The sequence below is a fragment of the Balaenoptera borealis genome (genome assembly GCF_965194805.1).
Source record: "Balaenoptera borealis genome assembly, chromosome: 9".
Taxonomy (NCBI): domain Eukaryota; kingdom Metazoa; phylum Chordata; class Mammalia; order Artiodactyla; family Balaenopteridae; genus Balaenoptera; species Balaenoptera borealis.
This window is the reverse complement of record NC_138873.1, coordinates 110,269,058-110,281,501: the sequence shown is the minus strand read 5'-3', so window position 1 is coordinate 110,281,501 and position 12,444 is coordinate 110,269,058. Positions and strand designations below refer to the sequence as shown.

General features: G+C 35.2%; 1 protein-coding gene across 13 annotated transcripts in view; it reads right to left on the bottom strand.

Moving 5' to 3' along the window:
* The window catches only part of RIMS1 (regulating synaptic membrane exocytosis 1), a 467,002-nt gene that overhangs the window by 258,840 nt on the left and 195,718 nt on the right, over positions 1-12,444 (bottom strand). For 3 of the 13 annotated variants that reach the window (XM_082405011.1, XM_082405012.1, XM_082405013.1), the window contains one exon: positions 1-12,444. This exon is cut by the window's left edge and continues 27,362 nt beyond it. The exons of the other annotated variants lie outside the window; for them this stretch is intronic. In XM_082405011.1, coding sequence (XP_082261137.1) covers positions 12,370-12,444 — 75 coding nt within the window. In that variant the 3' untranslated portion in view covers positions 1-12,369. 13 annotated transcript variants of the gene reach the window in all.

Sequence of the window (12,444 nt, the reverse complement as noted above, 5' to 3'; positions counted from 1 at the left end):
TCATCATGTACACTAAGAGGAAGCTTTTGAGAATCCTATTTCTTTAATGTGGTGTTACATAAATATTATTATGCATCAAACAGAACACACACACACACACACACACACACACACACACACTTTAATCTGAAACTGTTAAATAGTAAGTTCACAGAAAGAATTTTTTATATGAAATTAAATAGAAAGAGCGCATCTTGGCATGTATCACCATCAAAATTGCATTTGTTAAAGCAATTAGTAGTTGATTCTAAAAGAATAAAATTATATATAAAGATCCTATGGGAAAAAAACGTAAATTAATGAATGAAAAAATGAAAAATGAATTAATAAGTGAATAGATGAGTGTTAACATAGAACCATCAAGAGTCTGTTTGAAAGGCACTTCTAGAGGAGCTCTGTAGACTTCCACTCCATAACTGGTGAAAATTACTTTTTAAAAATAACCATTTAAAGTCCCTAGAAATTATCCAAAGGGCATATAGCAAATGGACAAACATTTATTCAAGAAACTCTACTAAATGTCCATAAGAACAGTGAGGGTCTGTGACATTTGAGCCACAACCCACTCCCTTCTCCCGTCCAAGCTCAGCAAGATGGAAGTTCCATCTGTGGGTGCAGCCAAGCACTTGGGCTCTCTCTTCCCCCAGCCCCCAGTCAAGGGCTATAGTTCCTGCCCCAGCAGGTAAGGTCAGCAGCATTCCTCATCCCCACTTCCAGCTCTATTCCAGGCAAGTGCTGTTGAGTGGTCAAGGGCTCCCTTCCTCTACCCATCTGCCAATCCTGGGTTAAAGCTCTACCTCTGCTGTGACAGACCAAGATTGTTGGACCCCGAGCACCCTTGTCCCAGCTTGCTCATAGGGTGGAAGTTTCACACCAGGAAAAGTACATCAAGAATACCAGATATTACTGACCTCGTCCAGTGTGACACTCATGGAGCAGGAGTGTCTATCTGAGAGAAGCAGGCTGCCATCCCTAACCCCAGCTCCAGAGCAGTGGCATGGAGTTCTGACTAGGGGAAGAGACAAGCCATAGAAAGAAAGAGTTTTGTATCTTTCTCTAAGGGAACTGATTTTATTTGGAACAGAGGTTGGCAACACTCAAGCATAGCACCACTGTCAAAAACAATGCAGATTTTGGTGCTGAGCCATAAGGAGAAGACTGACAGCTCCATGATAACAACAAGGGAAACAAAAGACAAGCAAGAAGCTTAACAGAAAGAAACAGGGAAGCAGATAAGAAGAGTCTGGAATTGGAGCAGACTTTGAAGACTGGCTTCAATACAAGCAGAATACTAAGATCTTAACCAGGAGATCAAGAAAAGAGAGCATTGGTTAAAGACTGCCTGGTTAAAAACACCAACATCCCTGATGGGAACGCTAGAATGATGTGTGCATGCCAAAGCTGTGCCCATGAGTAGCAACATCAGAGGCTGCACACTGCAGGGGAAATTGGTTTCATTGAAATAGTGCAACCAACTCACTAAACAGATAAAGAAGCAAACAAGCAAAAAAAGGCCCCAGGAGTGGGAACTGGGATCGGTATCGAGATTTGCCAAATATATAATCTAAAATGGCCAGTATTCAACTATAAATTATGACGCATGCAAAGAAATAGCAACATGCAACTCATTCACAGAAGAAAAAAAAAAAAAAAGACCCTCCTTCAGAGAGGGCCCAGATGTTGGACATACCAGATGAAGACATTTAAAAAAACTGTTGTAAATATTTGCAAAGAGCTAAAGGAATTATGCTCAAAGAATAAAGCAAGTTATGACAACAACATCTCATCAAATAGAGAAGATAGATAAAGAGATATAACTTATTAAAGAAATAAAATGATTCTGGAGTTGAAAAGAACAATAATCAAAATGAAAAATTTACTAGAAGGGCTCAACATTAGATTTGAGCTGACAGAAGAAAGAATCCATGAACTTAAAGACAGATCAATAGTGATTATGTGACCTAATGAAAAGAGAGAAGAAAGAATGAAGAAAAATGAGCAGAACCTCTGAGAAATGTGGGAAACCATTAGCTGCACCCACATGTGCAATAGGAGTTGCCATAATGAGGACAGAGAGAAAGAGACAAAAAAATTCAAACATTAAGGGTTGAAACTTTCCCAAATTTGTTGGAAAACACTAATCTGCATGTCTAAGAAACTAATGAACCCAACTAGGAAGGACACAAAGAGATCCATACTTAGACAGATACACTCACTGTAAATGTTGAAAATGAAAGGCAAAGAGAAATTTTTGAAAGTAACAGAGAAAATAGACTCATCACACACAAGAGCTCTTAATAAGATTAACAGTTGACTTCTCATCAAAGACAGTGGAGGTCAGAGGGACTGGGATGATATATTTGAAGTGCTGAAAGAAGGAAAAAGAAACTGTTAACCAAGAATCCCACAGCCAGCAAAACTATCTTTCAAAAATGAAGGAGAAATACACTCCTAGGTAAACAAAATCTGACAGAATTCATCGCTAGAAGACTCATCTTTAAGAAATACTAAATGAAATTCTTTAGGCTAGACAGTAATATGAATTCACATGTAAAAAAAAGAATTATGGTAAAGATAATAACAGGGGTAATTATGAAAGTATAATTTCATATTTCTTCTTTGTTATCTTAAATTATTTAAAAGAAGTATAAAACAGTATTAATATACTAGTATTGTTAAGTCTATAGCATAAAGAAATCACATAACAACAATAACAACAGCACAAAGGAGATGGATGGAAGTAACTTTGGACTGGAGTTAGGAAATGACAACAGATGGTAACTTGAAGCCACAGGAAGAAGTTAAGAGAACCAAAAACAGAAAATAAGAATGTTATATAACAGATCCTGTAAAGGTATACTTGCTCTGATTTCTTCTCTCAGCTTCATTAAAAGATAAAACTATATAAAGTGATAGTTACAACAATGTATTATTGGACTTGTAACATATAGACATAAAATATATAAAAATGATAGCACAAAAAAAGGGAGAAGGGTGAATAGAGCTATGTAGAATGGACATTTTTAGCTTTCACTGGGATTAAGGTAGTATAAATGTGAAGTAGATTCTGGCAAGATGGGTGTAATAGATACATGTATCAAATCATCACATTGTATACCTTAGATTTACACAATGTTACATGTCATTATATCTCAATAAAGATGGAAAAAAAGATGTATACTGGAAACCCTAGAGTCACTGAGAAAATAAATCAGAAAATACAGTTAAAAATCACTGAAATAATTAAAACATGCCTAGAAAATACTCCTTTAATGCAAAATAAAGCAGTAAAGGAGGAACAGTGAGGAACAAAAAAAAAAAAAAAAAAAAAACAGAAGAGAAATAAAAAGCACAATGTAAACTAGGAGACAAAAATACAATCATATCAATAAAAACATTAAATATGAATGGATTAAAAATCTAATCAAAAGGCAGAGATTGTCAGCCTGGATTAAAAAAAAAAACCCAAACCTAAGTATATGTTGTTTGTATAAGACACACTTTAGATTCAAAGATAAATGTATGAGTAAATTAAAAGAATGGAAAAGGATATACCATGTAAATAGCAACCGAAACAGAGCTGGAGTAGCTATACAAATATCAGATAAAATAGGCTTTGCTTGCAACTAATAATTTATTCCCCACTAGTAGCAGCAATGATAGGGAATTTATCTACTGCTGAAATCTGTTGGAGGAAGACCTCAGGGATGTATGGAGAGTTGGACGGCTGGTGACAGAAAATCTGGTCATTACTGCTTCTCTATGTGGGTCTATTTGTGTACTGCTGAAAACTCTCATCACTCAAGAAAATATCCTGCATATGCTGAAAAAAGAATGGTCTTTTAAAGTCTGGGCTTAAGCTTCTGTGTTAATTTTGGACCTATGGCTGAATGGTAAAACAGAAGCTGCTAGTTCTCTCCACATGTTTAAAAAATAGTCTTTTCAGTTGGCAATGAAAGTCTCTTACTTTGTGTGCACCCTAGGGATAGCTGGTCTAGACAGATATTAGATTCCAAGTTATCCTAAACTCAACAGAGCTCCTGTTCTGATTGCTTTATATAGGTTAATAAGTACTTATGTAATTGTAACATAAGAGACATAAAGAATCACCAGAGAAGAAAGAAACCAAACTTCTAATGCTTTGAATATGGTAGCTTAAAAAAAAATCTATTCTCAAGAAATGACTAACTTAGAAACATTTTCATGTAAGAATCTAAATCCACACAAAGTGAATCCTTGGAGGTATAAAACTAGTTTGACAATTTTGGTTTAAAAACAGCTTTGTGAAAAGCACAACGGGATGCCACATCACTTCACATGCAACATGATGGCTATAGTAGAAACAAATCCAGGTAGTAACAAGTATTGATGAGAATGTGGAGAAATTGGAACCCAAAAATACTACTATGCAGCTGCTTGGGAAAACTGGCAGTTCCTCAAATTGTTAAACATAAAGCTATCACATGACACAGTAATTCCACTTCTAGGTAAATGAACAAGAGATATGACCACTTAGGTTCACAGAAAGCTAGGCAGTTTGCCATGGGTTAGTCTTTAGTTTTGTGAAAGCTCTGCCTCTCACAGTCCCTTCCCTTAAATTAGAAGGGTTTTCTCTACACCCTAAGATGCATCTGTATTGAACATTGGTTTGTGAAGTTGTAATTTCTGGAAACAGGTTTTATAAAGGTTTTAAACTATGATTTCAGGAGTGGGGACAAAACCAGGACTATAAACATCCCAATGATTAATGAATATTAACAAATGTTTCCAGAATAGTAATGTTAAATTCAAGAGATTAAAATTCTATGGCCCTGAAAAAAAGTGTAGCAAATCCCTAAAACTGATGTGTAATAAAATTTTTATTATTTTATTATTTTCATTATCTAATGAAAGTTTTTACAACTTTATGTTTTACTCCTCTCTCAGACAAGCACGACACAGTAAGGGAAACCTTGAGAAATCTAATCAATTAAACTGCTTAATGAACGTTCTCCTCTCAGTGTACCCTAATATTTCCTTATTAATATGTTTATTATTTATAAACTTTTCTACTTAGGCCCATACTGTCTTTCTGGGCAGAATCTCTAAGAGAACATTCTTACAAAGAAATCCATCATCAAAGCATCTAGTTAAAAAAGAGAGAGAGAGAGAAACATGAAAGTGGGTGCAGGCAAACTCTTACAGTCATTTTTTTCCAAAAGATTGAAGGTTGAAAATTATGATCAGATGGCTCATCATACCATGGACTAAATATAGATAATTCTGAGAGATTTTTTCATAATGAGAATAAATATTTAACACAGTCATGCAAATAATTTTAAAAAATGGATATGATTCTACTGAATTGCCAGTATTTATCTAACCCTAGTGAGAGAAAAAACAAAACAAAACAATTTTGGTATTTAAAACAGAGTCTGTGAAAGCAAAGTTCTTTATTGCTGCCAGAATCAACCTCCCTACAGATAACACCTTGGGGTGAGGACAGTTCCAAAATCAGTTGGTGCTGTCCCATTCCACCCAACCCTTACATTTTGAGTTTTTTTCTATAAAAACATACTTTACCAGCATATCATTTAGTATGATTTCTATAAACAAACACCAATGAAAAGGTATGAGGAGCCAGTTTTAAAAAATCATGACTTTGTAAACATTGTACCTCGTTAATTATCTTGATATAAAAAAGTTTCTTTGTACATGATGCTTAAAAGGTAGATATGTGTAGCTTTCACATTAAAAAAAGTAAGAAAATGGTCAAGTTCTGTTTTTCAGCATATTGCTGACATTTATTACAAAGTACTCTTAACTTATAAAACCTGACACTTTTATTTGCATGAAAATAAAGATTAACTAGAAAGGTAGCAAGTTCATTTTTAGTTGCTTTCTTCATCAGCCAGTTACCCCCACCAAACAGGAAATACTGATCAAATTTTACAGGAAATCCCAAAGGAATTGAGCTTAGAGGATGTAATTCAGTTCACTTAGTAAGAGCAAAGTGTTAATTTACTAAAGGAGTTATCTAAAGTTAATACCCTGTCACCAAACAGATGATAAAACAAAGACAAAAACAATTTAAAGATATAACAATTGTAAATATATATGCACCCAACATAGGAGCACCACAATACTTAAGGCAAATGCTAACAGCCATAAAAGGGGAAATTGACTGTAACACAATCATAGTAGGGGACTTTAACACCCCACTTTCACCAATGGACAGATCATCCAAAATGAAAATAAATAAGGAAACACAAGCTTTAAATGATACATTAAACAAGATGGACTTAATTGATATTTATAGAACAGTCAATTCAAAAAAAACAGAATACACTTTCTTCTCAAGTGCTCATGGAACATTCTCCAGGATAGATCATATCTTGGGTCACAAATCAAGCCTTGGTAAATTTAAGAAAATTGAAACCATATCAAGTATCTTTTCTGACCACAACGCTATGAGACTAGATATCAATTAAAAGAAAAAATCTGTAAAAAATACAAACACATGGAGGCTAAACAATACACTACTAAATAACCAAAAGATCACTGAAGAAATCAAAGAGGAAATCAAAAAATACCTAGAAACAAATGACAATGAAAACATGATGACCCAAAACCTATGGGATGCAGCAAAAGCAGTTCTAAGAGAGACGTTTATAGCAATACAATCCTACCTCAAGAAACAAGAAAAATCTCAAATAAACAACTGAAGCTTACACCTAAAGCAATTAGAGAAAGAAGAACAAAAAATCCCCAAAGTTAGCAGAAGGAAAGAAATCATAAAGATCAGATCAGAAATAAATGAAAAAGAAATGAAGGAAACCAAAGCAAAGATCAATAAAACTAAAAGCTGATTCTTTGAGAAGATAAACAAAATTGATAAACCATTAGCCAGACTCATCAGGAAAAGAAGGGAGAAGACTCAAATCAATAGAATTAGAAATGAAAAAGGAGAAGTAACAACTGACACTGCAGAAATACAAAGGATCATAGGAGATTACTACAAGCAACTATATGCCAATAACATGGACAACCTGGAAGAAATGGACACATTCTTAGAAAAGCACAACCTCCTGAGACTGACCAGGAAAAAATAGAAAATATAAACAGACCAATCACAAGCACTGAAATAGAAACTGTGATTAAAACTCTTCCAACAAAAAAAAACCCAGGACCAGATAGGTTCACAGGCGAATTCTATCAAATATTTAGAGAAGAGCTAACACCTATCCTTCTCAAACTCTTCCAAAATATATCAGAGGGAGGAACATTCCCAAACTCATTCTACAAGACCACCATCACCCTGATACCTAAACCAGATAAAAGATGTCACAAAAAAAAGACAACTACAGACCAAAATCACTGATGAACATAGATGCAAAAATCCTCAACAAAATACTAGCAAACATAATCCAACAGCACATTAAAATGATCATACACCATGATCAAGTGAGGTTTATCCCAGGAATGCAAGGAATCTTCAATATATGCAAATCAATCAATGTGATAAACCATATTAACAAATTGGAGCAGAAAAACCATATGATCATCTCAATAGATGCAGAAAAAGCTTTTGACAAAATTCAACACCCATTTATGATAAAAACTCACCAGAAAGTAAGCATAGAGGGAACTTACCTTAACATAATAAAGGCCACATATGACAAACCCATGGTTAACATCATTCTCAATGGTGAAAAACTGAAACCATTTCCACTAAGATCAGGAACAAGACAAAGTTGCCCACTCTCACCACTATTATTCAACATAGTTTTGGAAGTTTTAGCCACAGCAATCAGAGAAGAAAAAGAAATAAAAAGAATCCAAATCAGAAAAGAAGTAAAACTGTCACTGTTTGCAGATTACATGATACTATACATAGAAAATCCCAAAGATGCTACCGGAAAACTACTAGAGCTAATCAATGAATTTGGTAAAGGAGCAGGATATAAAATTAATGCACAGAAATCTCTTGCATTCCTATACACAAATGATGAAAAATCTGAAAGAGAAATTAAGGAAACATTCCCATTTACCATTGCAACAAAAAGAATAAAATACCTAGGAAAAAATCTACCTAAGGAGAAAAAAGAACTGTATGCAGAAAACTATAAGACACTGATGAAAGAAATTAAAGATGATACAAACAGATGGAGAGATATACCATGTTCTTGGATTGGAAGAATCAACATTGTGAAAAATGACTATACTATCCAAAGCAGTCTACAGATTCAATGTATTCCCCATCAAAGTACCACTGGTATTTTTCACAGAACTAGAACAAAAAATTTCTCAATTTGTATGGAAACACAAAAGACCCCGAATAGCCAAAGCAATCTTGAGAGAAAGAAAAATGGAGCTGGAGGAATCAGGCTCCCTGACTTCAGACTATACTACAAAGCTGCATAATCAAGACAGTATGGTACTGGCACAAAAACAGAAATATAGATCAATGGAACAGGATAGAAAGCCCAGAGATAAACCCACACACATATGGTCACCTTATCTTTAATAAAGGAGGCAAGAATACACAATGGAGAAAAGACAGCCTCTTCAATAAGTGGTGCTGGTTAAACGGGACAGCTACATGTAAAAGAATGAAATTAGAACACTCCCTAACACCATACACAAAAATAAACTCAAAATGGATTAAAGACTGAAATGTAAAGCCAGACACTATAAAACTCTTAGAGGAAAATATAGGCAGAACACTCTATGACATAAATCACAGCAAGATCCTTTTTGACCACCTCCTAGAGAAATGGAAATAAAAACAAAAATAAACAAATGGGACCTAATGAAACTTACAAGCTTTTGCACAGCAAAGGGAACCATAAACAAGATGAAAAGACAACCCTCAGAATGGGAGAAAATATTTGCAAATGAAGTAAGTGACAAAGGATCAATCTCCAAAATACACAGGCAGCTCATGCAGCTCAATATCAAATAAACAAACAACCCAATCCAAAAATGGGTAGAAGATCTAAATAGACATTTCTCCAAAAAAGATATACAAATTGCCAACAAACAGATGAAAGGATGCTCAACATCACTAATCATTAGAGAAATCAAAACTACAATTTGGTATCACCTCACACCAGTCAGAATGGCCATCATCAAAAAATCTACAAACAATAAATGCTGGAGAGGGTGTGGAGAAAAGGCAACCCTCTTGCACTGTTGGTGGGAATGTAAATTGATACAGCCACTATGGAGAACAGTATGGAGGTTCCCTACAAAACTAAAAATAGAATGACCATACGACCCAGCAATCCCACTACTGGGCATATACCCTGAGAAAACCATAATTCAAAAAGAGTCACGTACCACAGTGTTCATTGCAACTCTATTTACAATAGTGAGGACATGGAAGCAACCTAAGTGCCCCTCGACAGATGAATGGATAAAGAAGATGTGGCACATATATTCAATGGAATATTACTCAGCCATAAAAAGAAACAAAACTGAGTTATTTGTAGTGAGGTGGATGGACCTAGAGGCTGTCATACAGAGTGAAGGAAGTCAGAAAGAGAAAAACAAATACCATATGCTAACACATATATATGGAGTCTAAAAAAAAGGTTCTGAAGAATGTAGGGGCATGACAGGAATAAAGACACAGACATAAAAAATGGACTTGAGGACTCGGGGAGGGGGAAGGGTAAGCTGGGACGAAGTGAGAGAGTGGCATGGACATATATACACTACCAAATGTAAAACAGATAGCTAGTGGGAAGCAGCCGCATAGCACAGGGAGATCAGCTCGGTGCTTTGTGACCACCTAGAGGGGTGGGATAGAGAGGGTGGGAGGAAGATGCAAGAGGGAGGAGATATGGGGATATGTATATGTATAGCTGATTCACTTTGTTATACAGCAAAAACTAACACACCATTGTAAAGCAATTATACTCCAATAAAGATGTTAAAAAAAAAAAACAATTTAAAGAGGCTGTGGGGAAATCCACAGTATCCCTATATATTTAGGCTTCAGAGAAGTCTTTTGATGAAATAAAAATTATCATTTTATCTCTGAGCGTGTGCACTTTGCCCTTGACACATGTAATAATCTATAATGAGATTATTTTATACATGTATCAAGTGCAAAGTGATTCTTCGTGACAAGCTGTTTTCTTTATAAGTACACAATCTCCCAAATTACTAGAGGTGATTTAGGCTAAGAGTGAAGTTTTAAAATAAAATATTGCCAGGCTGCAAAAAATGTGATCATTAATACTTTTCACTGGACTCAGTAAAGAAATATTTATGTCCTAGCTACCCTTAGGTCTTCATATCATATACACTAGTATTTTAGTCACTTTATTCACCAATTTAACAAACTAAGTAGACCTCATCATTATTCTCTTGAACAAGATGGAGATTCCTTTTAGGAAAGTTTTATTCATCCTTATTAGTCTTTGCTTTCCTCTCATAAAAGCACCCCCTCCACACATCTGTAAATTATAATTTCTCTACGAAAAATAAAAGATCTCAGAGGAATAGGGAAAGAAATAGCAATCAAGTACTTTGCTTAATACTTGGCTATTCTCTTTAACACAACTAAGACAAAATCTGGCTTCAGTTTCCTTGGACCAAAAAGGAAATTCATCATCAACCTCAATCAGCTAAGAAGCATTTTAATGAAATTTTGACAAAGTACTTAAACATAAATGGTAGATATATGCCTTCTAATCAAAGCGAAGATAATAATTGAAAGTGATTGTATTTTACAGGTTTTTTCATTCTATTTTTGACTGACAACCACAAAATCCCCCTGAATTCTTATTACAGAGTCAGTAATCATAACAAGCACAAATACCCTACCTGTATGGGAACAATCAATCTGGGCAGCCCTAGGGGAGGAGCTGAAGTCTGCACAACACCAGCTTTATTTATGTACTTAAACTTTTATTCTTTAAAGGATTTTAAAATTACCTACATTTCAAATGTAGACTCATCCAAAGTAGTGTTCATGAAACCAAAAGTGTGATAGTCTAATTATGTTTTTTTTCCTAATACAGTACATTACACGTATCCCCCGTTTTTAAAAAGTTCCCTTCACTCCACTTTGCTTTTACGAAAGACCTACACTAGTACCTGTTTTCACTAAATGAAAGAAATCCAAAGAGGACTTTCACTTTTACGACAAAAGGTGAGATGTGAAAATAGCATTCCGTGCTTGTTTTGGAGTGAGTTGTTATAGAGGTAGTACACACCCAGAGCAGAGAGAGCGGCCCTGCCAAGCTCCTTCCCCAGGGTCTACACTCGGCATCTCAGCATCCAGCCGCCACAGCTTTGAAATGTGTCTGTGGGCATCTGTGCCTTATCTGATTTATTTTGTGCATTCCTTAGCAAGATACGTCCAGAGGTAATTGTTTCTTCCCTTTATGCCATTTGGTCTTACAAAAGGTTTCATAGAAAAGCTCTATTTTCAGATAGTGGGGGAAACCGGTATTGCATTAAAATAATAGCCCCTAAAGTGATCTCACGTACCACCAATGGTACAGGCAAACACATTTAGTGAAAATAACTACCCTATATAATTTTCAACCTGATTTCTTTTTCATAGAAAAAACTTATGAACGTATACTAACATCAAGTTTAAAAACACAAGTTAATGTTCAACTTAATGTCAGGCTTGCTACCTACACACTGCAGTATGTAATCTAAACTTTAAAACAGTTGAACAGAGGCAGCTGAGTTGACATATTGAACCTGAGATACTCATTGTCTCAGTCTCATATCAGGAAATTGTAATTTACACCAAATGAAAGTGTATAGTATGTCTGCAAAGGACAGGCTGATGTAAGATTCCACTTGTCTCGTATCTTACTGAGTACACCCTCTGCGATTTCCAAGGCTGATAAGAGTTAAAGGTGACCTTTTACTCCCTTAGGGAGTGATTTCAATGCATGAGGGAGAAGAAAAGAGCAAAACTGTGGTTCAATATGACAACTCTGCTACTTGTGTTTTATAGAACAATCATTTTATTCTGAGCTCTTGATTTTAATTTGATCCATTCTCTCCACTAAATCAGTACATCCCATTCCTTCTGCCGTAAAGTTTCAAATCACCCGCCATGCATCCAATGGGTGATGAGAAAGATAAGGCCCATTAGACTTTACTGTTCCTGAAGGCAGATGGATCATCCTCAAAACTCAGGGAGCTAAGAGGACAAATGAGTTTCATAATGATTTAAATTATGTTAAAATATCACTGTTCCCATGAACACAAACTACCCAGACTTTATCTATTAATATAAAACTCTGTAATGCTCCTAGATGTTCATTTTATTTTTCAATAAGAGCTACGCATGAGCTCTTCCTAGCATATAATTTCTTCATGAAATATAGGGATTAACAACACTAGGTGAAACATTCACTTAATAAAGTTCACAGCATTGTAATAACAAATGATAGAAAAGAAATCATGGATTCTAACCACTTTGTCCTC